Source organism: Eriocheir sinensis, chromosome 9 (assembly GCF_024679095.1).
Source record: "Eriocheir sinensis breed Jianghai 21 chromosome 9, ASM2467909v1, whole genome shotgun sequence".
Taxonomy (NCBI): Eukaryota; Metazoa; Arthropoda; class Malacostraca; order Decapoda; family Varunidae; genus Eriocheir; species Eriocheir sinensis.
This window is the reverse complement of record NC_066517.1, coordinates 10846797-10871224: the sequence shown is the minus strand read 5'-3', so window position 1 is coordinate 10871224 and position 24428 is coordinate 10846797. Positions and strand designations below refer to the sequence as shown.

The following is a 24428-nucleotide window of genomic DNA, read 5'->3' as shown; positions in this document are numbered from 1 at the left end:
AAAAACGGTTTTGTCTGCCAGTGCAAAATTGTTGCAGGTATAAAATTTTATCCATATCCGTAACAATACAGCCCCTCCCATGGGGTCCCGCTGCCAACCTGGCAGTCTCAGTGCCCCGCAGTCCCTCGCCAAGTTTGCTGTGTGGCTATATAGACAATGTGCAGACAACATACACAATGAAAAAAACTATATACCTACGTTCATTAGGTTCGTCAGTATTATTGTACGTATTTTTAAATTTCTGCTGCTTAAAACGGACTTTCGGCATTAACAGACTAAGTTACCCCCCAATTAGTCCATTAAATCGAGGGTTTACTGTAATGCACATTAGTAACATTGGCAGTCTAAGTACCATCCCTTCCCTCTGGTGTTGGTGTTGTAACTTTTCATTCACATTAATCTGAAGCCAAACCTCCTGAACAGAGTTACTAGCCATTTACTACTTTTCACATTTGTATTGAACATGACCTCAGCTAAACCTCGGTCACTACCACTAATACGCGCCGTCACAATTTTACCACCAAGATCATGTTGTGTAGCCTGATCAGCTGCTGCATCTGCTACACTACCATTTACACCAGCACTTTAATCATCACCAATTGAAGGTGCAATGGCATCATCTACGCTTACAGCATTGTTATCATCTTTTTTTTTTTGTGCTGCCTGTAGTGCCTGTAGGCTTTCTTGAGAGGGCTCCTGGGCGACCCCAGCCCGTTAGTGGCGCAGGCAAATTTTGTTTATAGTTGCTGCTGTGATATATAACTTGCTTGGCCCATGGGAAAATGTAGGAAAATATTATAGTACAGTAAACCCTCAGTTATCCGGGTGCACTGTATCCAACCTCGTCCATATCCGGGAGTTTTCAAATATATTTGATTTTTTCCAAAAACTATAAAAAATTGTCACATGCCGCCAAAAGTCATTTAAATTGCCTGCGTGATGCCTCTAAGCTCTGTCCGGGCAGTGTACCATACCCGTAAGGCGCGCCCCAGCTTGCATGTAGCAATGACATTGACGTCCTGGTGCAAAGGTTTGTAGGAAAGCTGTGTGCTTCGCAGTACAACTGACACGTAAACGTTCTTGCCGAGAGCTGCAGACCATATCGAAGTGACGAGAGTCAAAGGACTGTTTAAATGAAACACACAGTACGAACCCTAGCTTAAGCCTTGATGACTGCCTAAATTCAGACTGGACTAGGTGAGTAGGGCTCTGTCCCTGTGGAGAAGGTGTGCGGGTCCGCTAGCACTCCTGCAGGAGTGAGGGCGGAATAAGAAATGCAGATAAGTACCGCCCTTGGTCCGACATGTGAAAGAAGGATTTTACCATGCTTATGGTAAGGTGAGTAAAGGGGCCCGCAGGGGTTCAGGAGTCCCGTGGGCCAGCCCGATCTGGAGGTGTGGGCTGGCCGTAAATCGTGGTTACTTCTTGTGGCTGGCCTCCCTGTGGTCCCGCTGGATGCACTGTGCAGGGGGTACCCTCCCCCCTTGGCTCGCAAGGGCAACACAGTGTAACTAAACAGCCACAGATCACCACGCAAGAGGATGCGCCAGGTTGTCATTGATCCTTGGTTATCCTCCCCACTCACACTCACACTTAGCGGCTGAGGCTGTCGCGCCTTAATGCCGAATCCCAAGCAACAGATCCCCCCAAGGTGCAGCAGGACTGCGATAAGCCAGGGAGAGATTGCCGTGAGTGCAAACTGTGACGACGCTGCTTGAACCCTTTTCTCAGTGCCCGGAGCACGTCAGTCGCGCGCATTTCACTCCCTGGTGCAGACTGACTGCTACAAATCCATTGGGTGTACCATATTATGAGTAGGCTATGGACAGAATCTGGATCTGGACCTGTACAAATAATGCGCAGGGCACCCGTACAGGTGCATAACACACATATAAAGAAGCACCTATGCAGTACTCTGTTGTTGCCTTTATGGCAGGCCATGATCGAAAGCTGGGTTTTCGGATCCGTAGACTTAACCTACACCATATCCGGGTTTTTCCCATATCCAGGTGCCCCCTTGGCTCTATTAACCCGGATATGAGTGTTTTCTGTATATTATTTTACTTCAGCCTCATTTTTTAGTTACAAATATGTAATATTGCAATACAGAGTTTCCTCAGGAAGGCAATGGTAGTCAGCTTTTCTTTGTATCAAATAACAGTGTCAGGATATTGAGTAAGAGTAAAGTGTGCAAAGTTGCTGATTTTTTTTATTTGGGCACAGTAAGATGGCCACCAACTTGTCTCCAGTGGCAACAACTGAAGACCTTGGACAAACACACTAGCATATAGCTTTGTTGTACTCAGTACCAAGCTGCATTAACTTCAACATTAGTTATGCAGAAGTGAGAGGACTTATTTCTTGTTGAATTCATTGGGACAAGATTTAAGGAATTATGTCTTCAAGAGTAGACCAAAGAGAAAAATCAGTATTTTCATCATTTATTGAGTCTACATAAAATATCCTGAAATATAAGATGTAAAAATAAAGAAATAATGGGAAACTGCTGTCGAGCAGATGATGATAATGATAATGTTTAGTGTTCATTTAGAAGCTTTCAAATTTGAGATACTATACAAATATTATTCAATTTCAGATGCTTAGTGGAAAATCTAATCAAATAATTTTAATTTGGTTTGGGTACATACAATGACACGGTGTTGAGCTGTAGCATTGGCCCTAGAACACTAGAAGCCAGGGGGAATCTGTGTGGCTGTGTGAATAATGTCATTAATATGTTGGTGGTATGCATGATTATTATAATGAGTGTTTGAGAGGCTTGGAGGAAGGGGAAAGTAAGAGAGAAAGTGAGTCATGTTTGTTGAAAGGCATTACGTTACTTTTTACATCTAAAAAATTTAAGTTTTGTCATATGATTAAGTTGTTCAGACATGTGGAATGGTTGTTTCATTACTTAGAAGCCAGCTCTTTAGTATTTCTTCAAAGTCATGTTATATGATTTCCACACTTTTCCCTGTTTTGTGTGATTAAATTTGCTCCATTTTCTTTTGCTTGTGCTGTGGCATGAATTCATAAATTATTTTAACTTTTGCCTTGCTTATATTTTCTTGTTTTTGAAGTTTGAACTTTTTTTGTATCATGGCAAGCGTCCAAGGTACATCAAAGAGGTAAGGAAAAGAAGGGAAGGTAAAACCTTTCTCTCACCCATCACCAGCTGTCCTGACACACCCTAGTGTTGCTCTTGTGGCACCTCACCACTACTACTGCTGGTACTTCTGCTATGCCACATATGACTCACTCATCACGTAACTCAATACAGGCAGTACCCGCTATTGGATAGAGTTGCGTTCCAAAGAAAATGGTCAAATAGCAAATTGTCAAATGAACACATTTCCTCTTAAGGAATACATGAAAAGGGTGTTGCATTCATGACCACCTCCTTGACCCAAGGGAAAAAAATTATGAATGAAAGAAAAAAAGATTGTATATTTTGCACCTCTTATTTTTAAACAAAAATATTTTTGATGTACATTTTTTGTAACACAGTAATAAGGCATAAAATATACTGTACATACATCTGTACAACCAGCTGGTTGGGGGGATCATGTTAAGCACATGATTCAAATATTTTTGTTTATATATATATTTATTCATTTTTTATTTATTTATTTATTTTCAATGTGCTGCCTGTAGTGTCTGTAGACTTTCTTGAGGGGCCTCTTGGGCGACCCCAGCCCATTAATAGCGCAGGTGAATTTTATTTATAGTAGCTGCTGTGATATATGACTCTTGCTTGGCTGATGCTGCCCCTGGTGATCCTCTTGAACAAAGTCACTGAAATTTGGGGTTTATTTAAGATCTGGGCTGCATGTGGGTAATCTTCTGCCACTCAGCAATGATTTGAAACTCAGCGCGTTTTGGTGGGACTCAAGCCTAAGTCCACGGGCTCACCAGACTGACATGCTAACCACTCGGCCACTGCCTCCCTTATGCACATATCAATATTAATGAAGCATTATAAATTAAATAAGTTTACACAACCCATCTGTTTGGTCACATCTTGTCTCAGTCCATGTGATGCTTACCATGCAGGAGGTGTATGTAAGAGAGTGACTGGTAGCATGCCAAAAGTCAAAGCTGAGAGGTCAGGAGGAGTAGTAGGGGTCTGTAGGGGAAAGGATAGTGTGTGCATGTGTGTGTGAATGTGTGTGTGTGTGTGTGTGTGTGTGTGTGTGTGTGGTTTACAGGGCCTGAGCTAAGCTTGGATAGTCTTGTCTCCTTGTCTATATTTGTTCAACTTCTTCATTTGACAGACACTCTCTGCCTCCACAATCACCTCCTTCAGACGATTCCACTCAACCACACTTCTGTATTGGAAACTGTACTTCTTTATATCCTTCAGACATATTCCTTTTTTCAGTTTCTTATTGTGTTTTCTCATTCCCTTCCTCCTCTCTGTCAGATAAAAGCATCACTGTCGGTCAGTCTCATGCAAATGGTGTTCAATGGACTCATCACTCAGTTCTGTACGACAGCGAGACATGTTTTCCCTCTGTGTGTGTGTGTAAGAGAGAGGGAGAGGGAGAGGGAGAGGCAGAGGGAGAGGGAGAGGGAGAGAGAGAGGCGGGTGGAGAATGTGCGTGTGTGTGTATTTACCTATTTGTAGTCTACTGGCCCCAAGCTAAGCTCTATTAGTCCTGTCTCCATATCTACATTCATCCAGCCTTTCCTTCATTTGTTGGACACTGCTCGCCTCCACCACCTCTTCCTGCAAGCTGTTCCATGTGTTAACACTTCTATGTGGAAAACTATACTTTTTAAGATCATCTCTATCCACATCACCAAACTTATTTACCAACTTATACAGCGTGATCAGATCTCCTCTCTCCCTTATTTGTTCCAGTGTCATCAAGTCCATCTCCTTCAATCTGTCTTCATATGTCATTTTCGAGATTTCTGGAACCATTTTAGTTGCGATTCTCTGTATCCTTTCCAGCTTTCTGATATCCTTTTTATGAGGTGACCACACAACTGCAGCATATTCAAGCTTTGGTCTTATCATTGTTGTTATTTTCTTCATCATTTCTTTGTCCATAAAATGAAATGATACCCTTATATTTTGCATCATCCTGTAGGTTTCTCCAAACAGCTTGTTTGTGTGCTTTTCTGGGGATAGTGTGTCTTGCATCGTTACTCCCAAATCTTTTATTCATGTACCACCTTTAAATTTTCTCCCATCCTGTATGTTTTCCTTGGTCTGTTTTTACGTTTCCCCATTTCCATAATGTGGCACTTGTTTGTATTAAATTCCATCTCCTATAATTGACTCCATCTATACACTCTGTCCAGGTCTTTTTTGCAACTCCTCACAGTCTTCCTCCATACTCATTTTCTTATTAACTTTGCATCATCTGCAAAAAGGCTCATATAACTTTTTATACCCTTTGGCATATCATATATATATATATATATATATATATATATATATATATATATATATATATATATATATATATATATATATATATATATATTCTTTTTACAACAAAGGTGACAGCTCAAGGTTACACAAAAAAGGAAACAATAATAAAAAAGCCCGCTACTCGCTGCTCCTAAATAAAAGAATCAAAAGAGGTAGCCGAAAGAGAGGTCAATTTCGGGAGGAGAGGTGTCCTGATACCCTCCTATATATATATATCTATATCTATCTATCTATCTATCTATCTATCTATCTATCTATCTATCTATCTATCTATCTATATATATATATATATATATATATATATATATATATATATATATAAGCCGAGTGGCTTAAAACTACCCACATGCTGTCCAGAAGACCACCTATCAACCCGGACTCTAGATTCTAGGATTAAAGATGAGCTCCGGGAGGGCAGCATGAGCCAATGCAAGATGGCGCCACTATAAACACTCACCTGCGCCAGAACGGGCTGGGCCGACCATCAGGACTCACGGAAGAAGCCTTGTCGACCATCAGGCCCCACCTTAAAAAAAAAAAAAAAAAAAAAAAATATATATATATATATATATATATATATATATATATATATATATATATATATATATATATATATATATATATATATATATATATATATATATATATAGTTGTTCCTCAAATAGTACAGGGGTTAGGGACCCAGGACCCCCGTACTATTTGAAAATCCGTACAAAATTAGTGCCCCCCTCTTAGAAACACACCTGGGCTGCGTTTGAAAGGGGGAATCGGGACTCTCAGAATGTCCCGAGTGATCTCAGACGCGTGATGCGGCAGCATGAGTTGCCAACTCGGCACGTCCAATGGCTCTCGGCTTTGAGAGATGGAGCACCTTCGTGCTGTGATGACGTCATCAGCAAATATGGCGGCCCAAACAAACATATATAAGTGTTTCCATTGCATTTCACCTTTCTGTACCACCATAACCACTGGAGCTTCCTTTTCATCTTCTGTTGTAAGGAGTTCGTCAGCTAGGACAGCTAGTAATGCATGTTAAACGTCACCAGGAAGATCAGCGTACGCCATTTTGCTGCGAGTGAGACGCTGTTACCATAGCAATAACGAGGGTTATTGAGGCCTTTATCTCCACTCTTGCAGCACTCTTGGAGCACTGGCAGTTACTGCAGCAAGAGGGAGTAAGCCGTTTCAAAGGCTGTAGTTGGGACCGAAAGGGACAACTACCTCCCGAACCAAGACCAAGACCAAGATGATAGATACAGCGAACACTGCTCTCATTCACGTGGTATGCTCTCCCTACTGCAACGTAACTCATCCCAAAAATGTAACTTCTCCTAGATCTGAATTCTTCTGCAAGGTGAACACCTTTCTCAAATGCTTCGGGGTGCTTTCAGCAGGTATTTTGGTAGAACAGTGTTGCCACTCACACCATGGCTACTTGGTGCGATGAGCGGGAAATATAAAAATCCTAAAAATCAATCCATATAAACCCGAAACCGTACTATTGGAAACCGTACTATTTGAGGGACTGTATATATATATATATATATATATATATATATATATATATATATATATATATATATATATATATATATATATATATATATATATATATATATTATGAACTTTAATAGTGCCAGAACTGAGCCTTGAGGAACTCCACTCTCCACTCATCATCATCATCATCATCATTGTTGTTTAACGTCCATATTTTCCCATTGAAGGTGGGGTTGGACGGGCGATGACTCTCCTCCACATCTGTCGATCTTGTGCCATATATTCCTCTATTCCCAGTATATTCATATCCTCCACCACACATCTGCTCCACTTTTTCTTAGGCCTTCCCACTGGCCATTGTCCCTCAATTCTCAACTCCTCCACCTCATCTGACACGCCTCCCTCTGCCTTCTTCACATGTACAAACCATCTCAATCTTCTCTGCCTCAATTTAACAGAAAGGTCCTCAACCCCACACATCTCCGCCACTTCACTGCTTGACCTTCCATCCTGCCACCTCACTCCTGCCATGGATCTCAGCATCCTGCAATCACAACTGCACAGAACATCCATCTGTCTGTTCTTCAGTGCCCATGTTTCTGCTCCATTCAAAAGAACACTTCTCACACAGGCCTCGTAAACCCTTCCTCTGCTCCTCAATCCTATGTTGTGGTTCACTAATAGACTGGCTATTTCTCGCCATCTATCCCATGTAGCTGCTTCCCTCGCTCTCACTGCTCTCTCCACTCCTGCTTCACAGTCCAACACATCTCCCAAGTAGTAGAACTGCTGTACTTCCCCCAACACACCTCCGTCCACCACCAGCCCGGCATCCTCGTCATCATCACTCCCATCACCATCATCCCCCTCCCACAAACATCTTGGACATACAAAGTTCTGTACCCCTTTCAGATTTCTCAGACCTGAGCATCGTTGATGACACCATTTATTACACAGTACACAACACAGAATTTACTCCCACTCCTCTTCCATAGCATCCACATGGCCATTTTCCTGACTGAATCCTTTCTCTTGCCTTATTTCGAGTCACCATCAATTTTATCTTTTCCATGTTTATTTTTAATCCCCTCTACTCCATTTCTTCCTTCCATCTGTTAAACATGTCAGTCACTTCTTCCTTTGATTCTGCTGTCAACACCAGATCATCAGCGCACAGTAGCTCCCTTGGGCCGTCTCCCCTTGCCAATTTAGTAGCCTCTTCCATTACTGTGACAAAGAGTAGTGGACTAAGAGCTGATCCCTGGTGCACTCCTACTCTTATGTCAAAAGCCTCTGGTGTTCCTGCTACTGTTTTCACCTTTGACCTCGATTCCACATACAGAGACATAACTGCAGCCATGAGCCTTTCTGGCACTTTTTGCCTCCTCAGTGCCCACTCAATCGCTCTCCTCGGCACTAGCTCAAAAGCCTTCTCCAGGTCCACAAAGACATGATATAGTTTCTGCTTCTTTTCACTGAACTTTTTCTGTATTTGCCTCATAATAAATATTGCGTCTGTTGTCGACCTTCCTGGACTAAAGCCAGACTGCTGATCATCCACTTTTATCAGTTTCCTTAACCTCTCCTCCAACACCTTTTCAAATAATTTCATTTCATGCTCCAATAGTCTAATTCCTCTATATTTTCCACACTCCAAAGCATCTCCCTTTCCTTTGTAAATTGGCACAGTCACACTGTTTTTACAATCTTCAGGAATTTTTCCCTCGTTGACAATGCTTCTAAATACTCACATCAGTTCTATAATACCTGCTCTTTTTAGCAAGTCACTTATCACTCTTGTTGGACCTGGCACTTTTCTACTTTTCATTCCTTTTATTACTATCTTCACTTCTTCTAAGATCTCTTCTATCGGCCCTTCTACTACACCCATCTCTTCCAGATTGTGCTCATTTTCCCCATTTAACAGATCTTCAAAGTAACTTCTCCACCTCTCTAGTATCTCCTCTTTCTGTATCTTGATAACTCCTCTTTCGTCCTTTATATACTTTGCTCTGATTACATCTTTTCTCCCTTTCTTCATTTGTTTTGCAATTCTAAACATTTCTTTTTGCTTCTCACTACTATTCAGTTCTTCACTCCAACTTTCCCATGCTAGCCTTCTTGCTCGGGCTACTTCCCTTTTTGCTTGTTTTCCTTTCTCTTTATATTCCCTTTTATCTTCTTCATTCCGTGTTCTCTTCCATCTCTTATAAGCTCTTTTCTTTTCCCACACTGCTTCATTCCACCACCATGTTTCTCTTTCTTTAGCAGACGCCACCATGTTGATACAGGGCTGTGGGGTTCTTGAAAGGTCTGGACGTCCGAAAATCCCGTAAATTCTCAGCAATAAAAAATATAAAATAAAATATCTGAAAATTGAGTTATGAGACTCACAGCTCTTCCTAGTCACTTATTATATTTACTTCTGACCAGTCACATCTCTCATATGTTAAGCAAAGACCAGATGAACCGCTCTTAAGTTTATTTAAGCAACCAAGATCGCTGGAAATTAAGAATAATTAATTAAATCCCAGGCACACAGCAACCTAGCTAACTGTCTTAAAACATCCTATGCAAAATATGTACTTAGCTGGGGATGGCGAAGCAGAAAGCACATTTGGTCTTCCTCGTGGTCCGTTCGGCCTGGAGTCCTTCTGTCCTCTTCGTTCCTCTCTGCAACACGCCGTGCCCTCCTTACCTTCCAACAGCTTCCCTCGCTAGCAGCACACAGTCACTCTGAACTTGTGGATACAGGTAACTCTCGATTTACGCGAGTTTGGTTTACGCGTTTTTTAAATAACGCGGGGTCCAAAATTGAAATTTTTTTTTTTTTATTTACACGTTTTTTCCACTTATACGCGATATTTTATGGAGTGGCCACCAGATGTCTCACGCAACTGGACTCACATAGCGCCGCGGCCACACAGCAGAGCTCAGTTCTTCAAGCGCCACTTGAACAACAATACAGTACCCACGCTGCCACGCTACTCAACAATAGGGGTGGGCAGTTACCGGTACTAACGGTACTAGCTATATGGTACAGTACCGGTACCAGACTGCTCTGTACCGGTACCAATACTAGCTAGCCACTCATGGTGTCCCTCATTTCTTCCTCACACGAGTGAGGCAGAGACTGAGTGCCTGAGTGGATATCTCGGTGATATGGATATTCTCTCTCTCTCTCTCTCTCTCTCTCTCTCTCTCTCTCTCTCTCTCCACTGAATGAAGTGAATAAGCATATTATTCCCACCATCACTCGTAGGTTATGACAGAGAACTAGGCAAGACACAATTCTTACGTTTCTGGTGACACGCGGCATGCAGCTGTTTGTTGTGTGGGTGTGGTTATGTGGTTTGTAAACAATGCAAATGGCGGCCTGGCTGGTATTGCGCGAAATATCTCCTCGTACAAGACTCATGATGTACAGTTTCTGATATCATATTTACCCCATTATTCTCACTAATATTAATAATTAATAATGAACACATGGATATTTTTTTCCAATATGATTTTTTATGTAGCTTGTACTGCTCCTTAGTCATACAATCAAGCCACCTGTGACATCAAGATCAAGATCATACAAATGGCGCCCGACGGAAAAACGGGATAACAGCAAGGCATGGGCAATCCTCCATCGATTTCAATTTTGTATAGTAGTTATTAGATCGCCCTGTATTCTATGGTAACATATTATAAGACAGCTACGGACTATGAAGGATTATATACAATGATAAAGGAAAGTTTGCCGTTGTTATTGGATAAGACAAAAAACAGACCCTTAAAAACACCCCAAAGAAGAAAAAAATCATTAAAAATTTGTACATTCGGCATACAAGGCGCAGGGGTAAACTTTCAGGCATTTTTTATGAGAAAAAGGTGTGCGCTATACGCTGAAAAATATGGTATTTATTTTTCGACAGAAACCTACCTCTTGTTTGATTTACATTGTTTTTGATTTACGCGACCTCTCCAAGAACCCAATACTCGCGTAAATCGAGAGTTACCTGTACTACAAAGCAGGAAAACCACTACGATAGACACGTGGCACGGGAAGTCTGGGCAGGAGATGCTTGGAAGATGGCGTCAGGACCCACAATGCTCCGCGCCCCCGGCCGTGGTCAAGATGCCAGCTCTCGCCATACTGACATCTCGTTTTCTGTGTAACACTTACGCTAAACGCCCTACGGCTACTGGATTATTATTTATTAATAACTTAACACATGCACTAGGTAAATAGTGGTTCATGCATCCCACACATAGCTCAGCTTTGGCAGTTATAACGAATATGATTTGAAAAGCTCGCTGCTCCCGCCTGCCTGGTTTTCCCGCCTTGGTGAGGGACTGAGTTCCCGCTCTCTCAATCAAAATGGCGGTCACTTCCGCGGCAGGGCCCTCACATACCTAACTGCCGCCCCAGGGCTAAGTTCCTAGTGCCGCCCCCCTGCGACTTCTGTAAAGTAAAAAAAAAAAAAAAAAAAAAAACGCGACTTCTGTAAAGTCGAGAGCAAATTAGAGACAAAAACTCAACACGTGTATTCTGAAACACTCAATTGTTGAACCTCTCAAACGGAGTAAAAAACGCGAGACACACTCCCCCTCTACCACGCAAATTCCACCACACTCGCATAACGCTGTTCACAACCAGCCAATGAGACACAGCTTCACACGACGCCATCACACACAAACACACAGATATGCATGTGAACAAACTCATCGCTGCCTAAAGTACTAGATACCCTAAAATCAAACTGTGTATACTACATCATTCTAAACTAAATATAAATTCGCCATTGTACCAATGGCGGCCCTTCCGTAACATCACCATTAATGATAAATGCTTTATATTTGTTTGTCACACTTCTGAAGCTCTTTACCCATGACCTATGTGACTTCATCTATCGACATTATGAGTGATTCGTCACAAAATATCTGATAACAATAGATATACGGTACCGTGCGTGGCACTGTGGCAGTGAACAGGCTGTCTCGAGTCGTCGCAAGCAGTCAGCTGAGCGTGGATAAACAAAATGTAAAAGAAAACGGAGATATTTAGAGGCAAACATTTTTAAGTGCATAATTTTCATTGTCAGGATGAATAATTTTATTGCAAAAGAAAAAAATCGGGGAAATATTTTATTTTTTGTTGGTTTTAATGGTTTAATTGTAAAAATCATCATTTGCGGTAAAAAAAAAATCAAAGCGTTTATCCTTTACCCGCTAATTATTATTATTTCAATCTTGTGGGGCGGCAAGTCCAGGCTATTTTTGCCGCCCCTAAAAAGTGCCACCCCAGGGCATTTGCCCCCCCCTGCCCCCCCCATGTGAGGGCCCTGTTCCACGGTAATTTTCCACGGGCCACTCCTTGAATAATGAAATCATGACAAGGGCAAGTGCTTTGTTTACATTGTGGATGTGGATACGGGCAACCAACCTTGGCTGTGTGTGACGCACACCCGGTAAAGTCGGAATTGCCGGTTGCCCACCTGGCGCCAAAGCGGTGGGAAGAAAAATGCCCTGTGTGACACCAGCTTACGGATGATCGTGAACTCGCTCCCGGTTGGGCGTGCAGGTGTTGCCCGTAGCCCCAATGGTTGGACAAAAACGGCCATTGTGACACCGCCTTAACCCTTTCCTTGCGTGCAGTCTGGACGTGACTATCCCCTCAAGCGCAGTCAGGGAGCCCAATGGGGGGTTCTTTTAACCTCTGTATCTCAAAAACTATTCATCACAGCTAAAAACCAAAAACACCACTGGAAAGAGGAGGTCCAGATCTATAGGAGTCGGTTATGTATGCCTCTCTTGCAAACGTACATGCACGTTCAGGGAGTGTTGAATGTTAACACTTACGTCGGTGCGTGCGGGATGATCAGCCATATTGAGGTAACTGCGGACATCTCTTTTTCAGACTCTGGCAAGGGAGTATTGCCAACTGCAATATTTACAACTATTTGGTCAAAGTATCAGTCAGGTGATAGGTGAAGCTATGCAAAAATGCCGCTATATTGGGCAAGAACATCCACCAGTTACTCGTCCGTAGATTTGCCGCGCTGGGCTGATATGATTTTCCACCAAATTTAGTGAAGAACACACTCAATTGGCAATCCTGTGTTGTGAGAATTAGTGTTGGAACACACTCATACGTGGGAGATTTGAGTGCGGCTGGAGCGCGCAGTGAGCGTTTAGCGCCACCAGCAAATATGCCAAACGCCCGCTGCAAGCGTTTAGCAATGAAAGGGTTAAGGCAGTGAAGCTGCTGATAGGGTGAGCGTCGACGATGACATCATCGGACTCCCAGCGAATCACAAGCGTGTTTTCAGAAATGTCAGCCAATCGTTAGGCAGCCGCCTTCAACTGTGGCTTCAAAACGACCCGTTCTCTCTTCCCGTTTTCTCTCTCTCTCTCTCTCTCTCTCTCTCTCTCTCTCTCTCTCTCTCTCTCTCTCTCTCTCTCTTGCCATAGCTGTAATGTTTGGAGGAAAACGTCCAGTGTGATACTACCTTTAAAGGTAGCGTGCGTGACGCCGACGATAAGTAGACGTGACCCATACATGTCAAAGCAGCGCGAAACTCGGGGTGATAATGCGCGAAAGTCGGGATGGTTAGAATTTAGGACTAACCACGAAACTTGTGGATCGCGAAACTCGGATAGTGCGAAACTCGAGAGGGTACTTTAGTTGCTCTACTAGAGTCACCCATAAGTCCTATGGTACCTCAGAAACCATATAACAGAAAAAAAATCGACAAAAAATAAAGGAAATGCCCCCCCTAGCCTGGGGAGGCGGTGGCTGAGTTGTTAGCGTGTGGGTGCTGCGTCCTGTGGGTTTGCGTCCTGCGGGTTCGCGTTCCACCCGGCTCCAGAAGCTGGGATTTTTCAGTCATCACCGAGTGGCCTGAAACTACTCAGAAGCTGTCTTGAAGACCACCCATCATCCCCGACTCTATATTTCCTCTCTAAAAGAGAGGATCAAAGATGAGCTCCGAGGGGCAGCATGAGCCAAGCAAGATGGCACCACTATAAATACTTGCCTGTGCCATAACAGGCTAGGGCCAACCACCAGGGCCCACCAAGAAAGCCTACTGGCGCCATAGGCTAAAAAAAAAATCTGGCATCCAGTACTACTTAGGAAATCCTGACGGTTCAGAATTTTCAGCCGAAGGTCAGTTTTAGCTTTTCAGGTAACCTAGAAAAATGGGGGAGGGAAAAAATAAATGAAAGCAGTGCACTAAACTGTCAAATTCTGCACCCATGCTGTTACTCATGAGATCCACCCAGTTCACAGCGTGTTTACCCAGCTGTCTGTTCCTTACATTGTTGTCTCTTGAATTTGCTTGGTTTTATCAATGCTTTTCCATCATAATAGCTCCTATTACACCATCTTCTAATGGAAGAAGAGGAGGCTTAAAACAATCAGTATTCCCAAGCTGAAGATGGTGAATGCTGCCTTGCCCTGCCGATACGTCATCTGTTTGTTTACATGTATCAGCTGAACATCAGCAGCTGCTGCTGCTTGTAGTTATGATCATTTTGATTACCTAATTTTTATAGAAAGCATTCATAAGTATATTCTTATTCTATATGTTTCAGCTCATTGATTCTAAAAAGAAAATGGTGGACACTTCATGACTTCACCAACACCCCATCCTTTATTTGACCTAATGCTAATCTTCAAATGACTTGTAGTTAAACTCTTATAAAAAAATTATATGGTGCTTAATGTGCTGTATAGAGTGTTGTAATAGTCTGGGGCAGGTAGTCAATACTGGAGACTGTCAGAGTGACTATGGCAAACATCTGTAAATGGTGTGTTTTAAACATTTAAGATTCTCTTCTGGTAATCTGGAAAATCTGTTAATCCAGAAGGTCCATGTCCCCTTGTATCCCAGATTAATGGACTTTTACTATACATAGAAGGAGTGGAAATATTAACAGAGAAACTGTTTGATCGTAGAAGGGGGCCATCATGTCATAAATTTTATAAGTTTCTACTCTAGAAAAGGGAGGATGGGGAGAATGCATGTATCTGGATCTAAAACAGACTTTTGATAAAGTTGCACATAGAAAAAAATATTATGGAAATTGGAAGACATTGGAGGTTTGAAAGGGAAAACGAAAAAAAAAAAAAAAATAGATTAAAGACATATGGCAGGAAGAGAAATGATAACATTGGTAAGACAAAAGATCAAAGTGAAGGAAAGTGACTAGTGAAGTGGCATGTTTCAATGCTGACACCGATTATGTTTCTAATTTATATAAATAACATGCTAGAAGGAGTTAAAAGGTACCTGAGCCTGTTTGCAGATGATGCAAAATTATTGAAGAAAATAAGAAACCAGAAGGATTGCAAGGAGTTGCAGAAAGACGCTGACAAAATATATGAATGTAGTAAAATATGGGAAATGGAATTTGTCAAAAATGCCATTTTCTAGAAATGTGGAGAAGTGAAAAAGACCTGAATACAGCTACAGAATGAAAACTTTTACAATTACGAAGAGAAAAAGTGGGAAAAGACCTGGGAGCAGTGATTCTGGATCATTTGCCAATGGATATGCAAATAAATAATTTATTTGGAGATAAATACGATATACAGAGGGCTGCAAAAGTATAATTTTGTAACCTGAACGTGATGAAGAAAATTATAACCACCATGATTAGAACAACTAGCATATGCAGAAGGGGAAATAATTGAAGAAACTGGAAAGCATACAAAGAATAACCACAAAGATGGTGCCAGAACTGTAAAACTTAACTTATGATAAAAGATTAAAAGAAATGCAACTGTTAACACTGAAAGAAGAGAGAGAGAGAGAGAGAGAGAGAGAGAGAGAGAGAGAGAGAGAGAGAAAGAATGTTCTGATTTCAGAATATAAACTAATGAATGACTTCAGAAATCAGATAATAAAGACCTAGTATTGGAAAGGAGAAGTGAAGTCAGAGAGTTAAGAGGCCACAGGAAAATGTTGAGGAAGGGAACATGTCTTAATGACTCAAAAGAATATTCTTTTCTCATAGAAATATAAATACTTGGAATGAATTAGCACTTAAAGCGCGGGCTAGATTTTGCCGCGCGGACATATTCACTCAAAAACACACCTCAATTCAACCTCAAGTATCTTCTCTCTTACTGAGCTAACGTTGCTGAATGAGGTATCATTGTAAAGTCCTTTTCCTTAGCTGTCCTTTGACGTTAATTTGAACACCATATAAGCATTGGTAGAACGAGTACAGAGTTATGAAGTAGGAACTATGAAAACATATTATTATAGACAGATACCCACCTTTATTGTTCTTATTTTCTATTATTTAGCAATAAAAAGCATCACTTTTTTACAGCTTCTGTGTACCATACCCATATAAAGCTAAAAAACGGCATGTTTACTGTACTTGACAAACTAATCAAATCTGGCGGCGTGTTCATTAAAAAAATGCCATGTCCACTATTGTGGACACCCGCGCTACGAGCCCACGCTCCGGCTGTCCACTATTGTGGACACCCGCGCTTTAAAGGTTAGAAGTGGTGGAGGCAAAAAGTGTGCGGCAATTTAAAGAAAACCTGGACACATGAGTGTAGCTCATGTATACTTCACCTACATAAAGACAACTGTAGTGGTTCCAAAATGTCAAGAGCATATAGGCATTGGCTCCTTTGGGTATTCCTCTGTCTGCTGCTTTGCCACATCAATTTCAACACATATATCTTATTTTCATATTAACTATTTCTCAACTTTTTCTCACCCCTGACTATTTCTCTCAGCAGTTAACTACAGTACCCTCTCGAGTTTCGCGCTATCCAAGTTTCATGATCCTCGAGTTTAGCGCTTAGTCCTAAATTCTTACCATAACGACTTTCGCGCATTACCGCCACGAGTTTCGCGGTGCTTTGACATGTACGGCTCACGTTTACCTACCGACGGCGTCATGCGTGCTGCCTTAAAAGGCGGTGTCCAACCATTGGGGCTATGGGCAACCGTGATTGCCTGTATGCCCAACCAGGAGCGAGTTGTTGATTGTCCGTATGAATGGAAAACAGTTGTGAGTACGAGCGTGGGTGCGTGGGTAACGAATGGCTGTATGTAAACAAACAGACGACAGCAGTGGCTGAGGAGCAGTGGAAGATGGCCCACCAAGGGACTCGTAAAATGGACTGGCAGAGCTGCGTTGCTTACTACTTGATTAACAAGATAAGAGAACACCCCGTGCTGGGGAACCACAGTCCAAAAAACTTTTTTGTAGATCTCCCGGTGTTGTTTTCCTCTTCTTCTTCTTTTGACCTGTAATGCATGGCAGCGACCATGAAAAGTAACAGTGGAAAATAGCAAAAGGGCATAGAAAACCAAAATCAGGGAAAGAAAAGATTACAGAAAAACACCTAAGTTCAGGGTGAAGTGTATAAGTGCGCACTGTGAAGTAAATAAGGGCCGCTTTCACAGTCACTGTTGTTTTGATTGTTACCAATGGCGGCGATCGACACTATAGTTTTCCACATGAAATTGGCCTATGGGGTAGTGGTGGCTGCAGGGAAAGCGACAAGTGTTGAGAGTGTGTGGTAAGGTGTGGGGCGAGACTAACCCCGCAGCCGCCACGAGGTGCTGTTGTAAAGGCAATACCTCCGACACCATCACATCACATCACTACCCATCGGCCAATTTCACGTGGAAATACTAGAGCGGCGATCGCCGCCATTGGTAACGATAAATACAAACAAAATGACTGTGAAAGCGGCCCTAAGTGCATGTTGTGAAGTATAAAAGTGTGGAGGAGGAGGACCTAAGAAGCGATACAAAGCATTACAGGTCAAAAGAGGAAGAAGAAGGTCCACTATACACTGGCCGGTGTTGCGAAAAATATCATCTCGCTTAAATTAGTCATTCTGCTGTCCACCACGCATGCGCGCTGTGGGAATACACAGCATTAAAAGTGTTAATTTGCCTGGATTTGTTCTTTTTTGTCTGCTTGTGGTCTTTGTGAGCAGTGAGGGAAATATGGAAGCAGTAAGCAAGTTGAACCTCTCTGTGAGCTATTTTGCGGCTGCGGCGGCAGTTTACATTCAATAAGCATTGACAAGTCAATCATGATGTTAGTGATTTAATGATTTATAACAGAAAGAGTATACCATAACACACAGAAAACTACCAGAAGCTATAGGTTTGTCCAACTGTACCACGGGTGGCCGCGAGCAACCGCCCTTACTTTAGCAGACGACACCACGTGGATCACAAGCGTGTATTCTGAACTGCCAGCCAATTGTAAGGCAGCCACCTTCAACTGCGGCTTTAGAACGACCTCTTCTCACTTCCCATTTTCCACCTATTACTATTTTGAGATAACAAGAGAGTAAAGTCGAAAAAATTGTGATATCAAGGGAGTAAAGTCGAAAAAAAAAAAGTATTTTTTTTCCATAGGCCGGAACCAATAAGCGCTTTATCATGTATTTCAATACCTTGAGTTTCGCGATCCTCGAGTTTAGTGCTATACCTTCGGAATGAAGCAAGCACGAAACTCGAGAGGGTACTGTATTTCTAAATGAATTTTAAGTACAGGTAACTCTCGATTTACGCGAGTATTGGGTTCTTGGAGAGGTCGCGTAAATCAAAAACAATGTAAATCAAACAAGAGGTAGGTTTCTGTCGAAAAATAAATACCGTATTTTTCAGCGTATAGCGCACACCTTTTTCTCATAAAAAATGCCTGAAAGTTTAGCCCTGCGCCTTGTTTGCCGAATGTACAAATTTTTAATGATTTTTTTCTTCTTTGGGGTGTTTTTAAGGGTCTGTTTTTTGTCTTATCCAATAACAACGGCAAACTTTCCTTTATCATTGTATATAATCCTTCATAGTCCGTAGCTGTCTTATAATATGTTACCATAGAATACAGGGCGATCTAATAACTACTATACAAAATTGAAATCGATGGAGGATTGCCCATGCCTTGCTGTTATCCCGTTTTTCCGTCGGGCGCCATTTGTATGATCTTGATCTTGATGTCACAGGTGGCTTAAGATTGTATGACTAAGGAGCAGTACAAGCTACATAAAAAATCATATTGGAAAAAAATATCCATGTGTTCATTATTAATTATTAATATTAGTGAGAATAATGGGGTAAATAAGATATCAGAAACTGTACATCATGAGTCTTGTACGAGGAGATATTTCGCGCAATACCAGCCAGGCCGCCATTTGCATTGTTTACAAACCACATAACCACACCCACACAACAAACAGCTGCATGCCGCGTGTCACCAGAAACGTAAGAATTGTGTCTTGCCTAGTTCTCTGTCATAACCTACGAGTGATGGTGAGAATAATATGCTTATTCACTTCATTCAGTGGAGAGAGAGAGAGAGAGAGAGAGAGAGAGAGAGAGAGAGAGAGAGAGAGAGAATATCCATATCACCGAGATATCCACTCAGGCACTCAGTCTCAGCCTCACTCGTGTGAGGAAGAAATGAGGGACACCATGAGTGGCTAGCTAGTATTGGTACCGGTACAGAGCAGTCTGGTACCGGTACTGTACCATATAGCTAGTACCGTTAGTACCGGTAACTGCCCACCCCTATTGTTGAGTAGCGTGGCAGCGTGGGTACTGTATTGTTGTTCAAGTGGCGCGCGGGAAGAACTGAGCTCTGCTGTGTGGCCGCGGCGCTATGTGGGTCCAGTTGCGTGAGACATCTGGTGGCCACTCCATAAAATATCGCGTATAAGTGGAAAAAACTTGTAAATAAAAAAAAAAAATGGATTTTGGACCCCGCGTTATTTCAAAAACGCGTAAACCAAACTCGCGTAAATCGAGAGTTACCTGTAATTGTATAGGTTGATAAGGCTATATAGAGTTATGAATATTTTGTTGTTTTAGGGGGAATAACAATGATTTTTATTAAATACCACACACCTGATAGTGTTGCATTCCAATGTTGTCTGAGTGGTCACTGACCTCAGGTTTTTTCTCCTAAGGCTGCCAGCCTGCCACTCACAATGACAGCTCTCCCTGCCTACAGTCTAGAGAAGTAAATACAGAACCCTCCCGAATTTCGTGCTATCCGAGTTTCACGGTTAGTCCTAAATTCTTACCGTCCGACTTTCATGTATTATCACCCTGAGTTTTGTGCTGCTTAGACATGTACGGGTCATGTCTACTTGCCATTGGCGTCACGCACGCTTCCTTAAAAGGTAGTGTCACACTGGACGTTTTCGTCCAATCTTTGGGGCTACGAAAAGAGAGAGAGAGAGAGAGAGAGAGAGAGAGAGAGAGAGAGAGAGAGAGAGAGAGATGATGAAGCCAGAGTTGAGGAGAGTGGGAGGGGGGGATGTGAGGAACTCCTGTCCAAGTAGAGTTTCAAAATACGTACTGTACCTTGGAAAAAGGAAGAAAACGGGAAGAGAGCATGTCGTTTTGAAGCTGCAGTTGAAGGCAGCTGCCTTATAATTGGCTGACAGTTCTGAAAACACGCCTGTGATTCGCTGGGAGTCCAATGATGTCATCGCCGGCGCTCACCCCATCAGCAGCCTCACTGCCTTAAGGCAGTTTCACACTGGCCGTTTTCCTCCGACCGTTGGGGCTACAGGCAATGCCTGTACTCCCAACCGGGAGCAAATTGTTGGTTGTCCGTAACCTGGTGTCACACTGGGCCTTTTTCTTCCCACTGCATTGGCGACAGCTAGGGCAACTGGCAATTCCAACTTTTCCAGGTGTGCGTCACACACGGCCAAGGTCAGTTGCCCGTATCCACATCCACAACGTAAACAAAGCACTTGCCCTGTATCGACATGGCGTCCTCTGCTAAAGTAAGGGTTGGCGTGGCTTGTGCTGCCATTACCCAAGTTATGGACTTGTTGCTGCAGTTAAATGGAAGGAAGAAATGGTTGTGGGTGTGGCGTGCCTGTGGTTCCTCCATGCCAGTTCTCATTGTCACCACTGCGCGTGCGCGGCCAACCCACCCATCTTGACTCAACCACATAAACACATGGATCGAATAACAATAAACACACACACGCATGCACGCACGCACGCATGCACACACCATACTCATTAGGAACCATGGCAGATGTTTCTGACAAACAGAAATGACTTCACCATTTCTTTGAGTGTGTTGGAACGTATTTGGTGAGTGGCTCACATGAACCAAACCTAGCTCTTGGCAAGAAGAGAGCAGTCGTCTTTAACACTGCTCTCTTCTTGCCATTGGGTATGTTTGATTTGTATGAACCACTCACCAAATAAGTTCTAACACATTCTAGGAAATGGCAAAGCCATTTCTGTTTGTGAGAAACATCTGCCATGGTTCATGATGAGTCTGGTGTATTTACCTAGTTGTATTTACCTAGTTGTAATTTTACAGGGCCTGGGCTTACGCTCGTGTGGTCCCATCTCCGTATCTATAATTATCCAACTTTTCCTTGAAACTTTGCACACTCTTCGCCGATACTATTTCTTCACTTAATCTGTTCCAAACCTCTATATTTCTTTGTGGGAAGCTATATTTCTTTATGTCTCTTGAGCATCTTCCCTTCCTCAACTTTTTACTATGTCCTCTAGTATTCCTGCTGGAAGGTTCCTCTCTTAGTAGCAATTTCTCATTATCTACTTCTTCCATTTTACGCAATAGCCTATATATTTGTATTAGGTCTCCTCTTTCTCTTCTTTGTTCCAGTGTTGGCAAGTCCATTTCCTTTAGTCTCTCTTCATATGTCAGTCCCTCCAGTTCTGGAACCATTTTTGTTGCCATCCTCTGTGTTCTTTCTAGTTTTACTATGTGTTTCTTCATATGTGGAGACCACACTGTTTCTGCGTATTCTAGTTTAGGTCTGATCATAGTAGTTATTAAGTTTTTCATCATTTCTTTGTCCATGTAGTGGAATGCTATGCCTATATTTCTCACCATGTTATATGTATCACCGAAGATCCGATTTATATGATTTCCTGGTTGCATGTAATCTTGCATTATTACTCCCAGGTCTCTCTTCATTTACTTTCTTTAATATTTCACCATCTCCCATTTTATATGTCCATTTTGGTCTTTCTACACTTTTTCCCATTTCCATAACATGACATTTCTTCACGTTGAATTTCATCTCCCATTTCTGACTCCATTTCCAAATCTTGTTTAGGTCTTCTTGCAGCTCCTTGCAGTCTTCACTGTTTCTTATATGTCTTTGCAGTTTAGCATCATCCGCGAACAGACTCATGTAGCTGTTTATTCCCTCTGGCATATCATTAATATAGACTAGGAAGAGTACTGGTGCTAAAACCGACCCCTGGGGCACTCCACTTTCCACCGCTCTCCATTCCGATCTAGTGTCCTTAACCACGGTTCTCATCTCTCTTCCTCTTAAGTAGCTTTCCATCCAGCACTTCATTTTCCCTCTCAATCCTCCTTTATTTTCTAGTTTCCACAGCAGTCTTGAATGTGGAACTTTGTCAAATGCCTTCATTAAGTCTAGGTAAATGCAATCCACCCATCCTTCTCTTTCCTGTAATTTGTCTGTCACTCTTGAGTAAAAGCTCAGCAAGTTTGTCACACATGAGCGGCCTTTCCTAAACCCATATTGATTGTTTGTGATTAGATTATGTTCTAGAAATCTCATCCATTGTTCTTTTATTAATTTCTCACATATTTTGCATACTACACTGGTCAGAGACACCGGTCTGTAATTTAGGGGTTCTTCCTTTTTTCCACTCTTGTATATAGGTACCACTTCTGCCCTCTTCCAACTCCCTAGGCACTGTGCCCGTTTTAATTGAGCACCTAATGATGTCATATATCGGGCCAACTAGCTCATTTCTGCACTCTTTAAGTATAAAACCTGAAACTCCATCCGGTCCCACGGCCTTCCACAATAGTTTTTTTTATCTTCTCTTTATCTATTTTGACCTCTTCCATATATACATCTAAGTTGTTTTCTTGTGGTTCATTAAATAATGATTCTTTGGTAAACACTTGCTGGAATTTTTTGTTAAATAATTCCGCCATGCCTTTGGGATCCTCGATCTCTACATTCTCTTCTGTCAGTCTTTCAATTGTTTCTCTTGATTTAATTTTTCCATTTATAAATCTATAAAATAGTTTAGGTTGTTCTTTACACTTTTCCACAATATCCTTTTTGTATCGTTTCTCTTCTTCCTTTCTCACTTTCACGTGCTCATTTCTCGTTGACTTAAAGTCTTCTCTGTTTCTTTGATTTTTGTTTATTTTTAATCTTGACCACGCTTTGTCTCTCTTTTCTTTTGCCTTTGCACATCTTGCATTAAACCAGTCCTTTTTAGCCCTCTTCCTCGGTCTGTATTTTGGTACGAACTTCATAACACCTGTGTTGAACGCCCTCAAGAAAATATCATATTTTCCTTGAACTTCGCTTGTACTCATTAACTCTTTCCAATCCATTTCACCAAAAAACTTCTTGAGGTTTTCCACCCCTGCTTTCCTATAGTTTAATCTATTGCTTCTATAAGTCTCGTCTTGTTCCCTTCCTTCCTCCTCCATTTCCATCTCTATAACCACGTGATCACTTTTTCCCAGGGGGCAATCATACCTCAATTCATCCTTCACGTGAATTTCTCTTGTCAACACCAAATCCAGTCTTGCCGGTTCATCGTCTCTTCTATATCTAGTGCTTTCCTTCACCCTTTGTATCATCAAATTTTCCATCATTAAATTCAAGAATCTATTCCCCCATGCCACATCACCACCATTGCTCTCAAACCTCTCCCAGTCAACCTCTTTGCAATTGAAATTGCCAACTAGTATTACTCCTTTGTTTGCCTTAAGTAATCTCCTCAAACTCTGTATAGTGTCATCAATCATGTTTTCATAATCTTCTTTACTCCATGATGTAGTTTTTGGTGGTACATATGTTACTGCAATCCCCATCCTTTCTCTATTCCTGTTTTCCAAGCTTACACTCACTATCTCTGCTTTTCCCTCTCCATATTCTATTGTTTTTACTAATAACTCTTTCTTTATCATTATCACCACTCTTCCTCCGCCTTTGCCCATTCTATCCTTCCTCCACACATTGTATCTTCCATCTAACTCAATTTGGATGTTTTCTTTTAGTTTAGTTTCAGTTAGGCAAACTATCATGGGATCCCTCTCTTTTAAATAATCTTGCAGCTTTATTTTACTAGAGATCAACCCATCTACATTTGTGTACATTATTCTTATACTCCTCTCTGTATCTTTCTTATCTAGTTTTCGCTCCCCTTTCTCTTCTCCCTTATGAACCATTTCTTGATTCGATCCCCTGAAATTCTCCAAAAAAATGTTTCTTTTTCTTCCTCAGATCTTGCATTATTTTTTACTTTTGTCTCTGCCAGTAATTCATTCCATTTCATCCTTTCTTCTTCATTTCTATTTTTCTTTATGTATATATCCTTACATCCTTCTGTTTCTTTTAGTTTAGTTGTTCTATATAGTATGTCTTCGGCTGCCATTTGTGATTTTAGTTTTAGCTTAACTGGTCTAGTTTTCCCTTCAATAAATGGACCCATTCTAT

The 24428-nt window shown here is 41.8% G+C and overlaps 1 protein-coding gene across 1 annotated transcript in view; it reads left to right on the top strand.

Moving 5' to 3' along the window:
- LOC126996279 (probable phosphorylase b kinase regulatory subunit beta) overlaps nucleotides 1–24428 on the top strand; it is a 297183-nt gene that overhangs the window by 73837 nt on the left and 198918 nt on the right. Inside the window, exon 12 of the mRNA XM_050856656.1 lies at nucleotides 3108–3128. Coding sequence (XP_050712613.1) covers nucleotides 3108–3128 — 21 coding nt within the window. The remainder of the gene's footprint in view (nucleotides 1–3107; nucleotides 3129–24428) is intronic.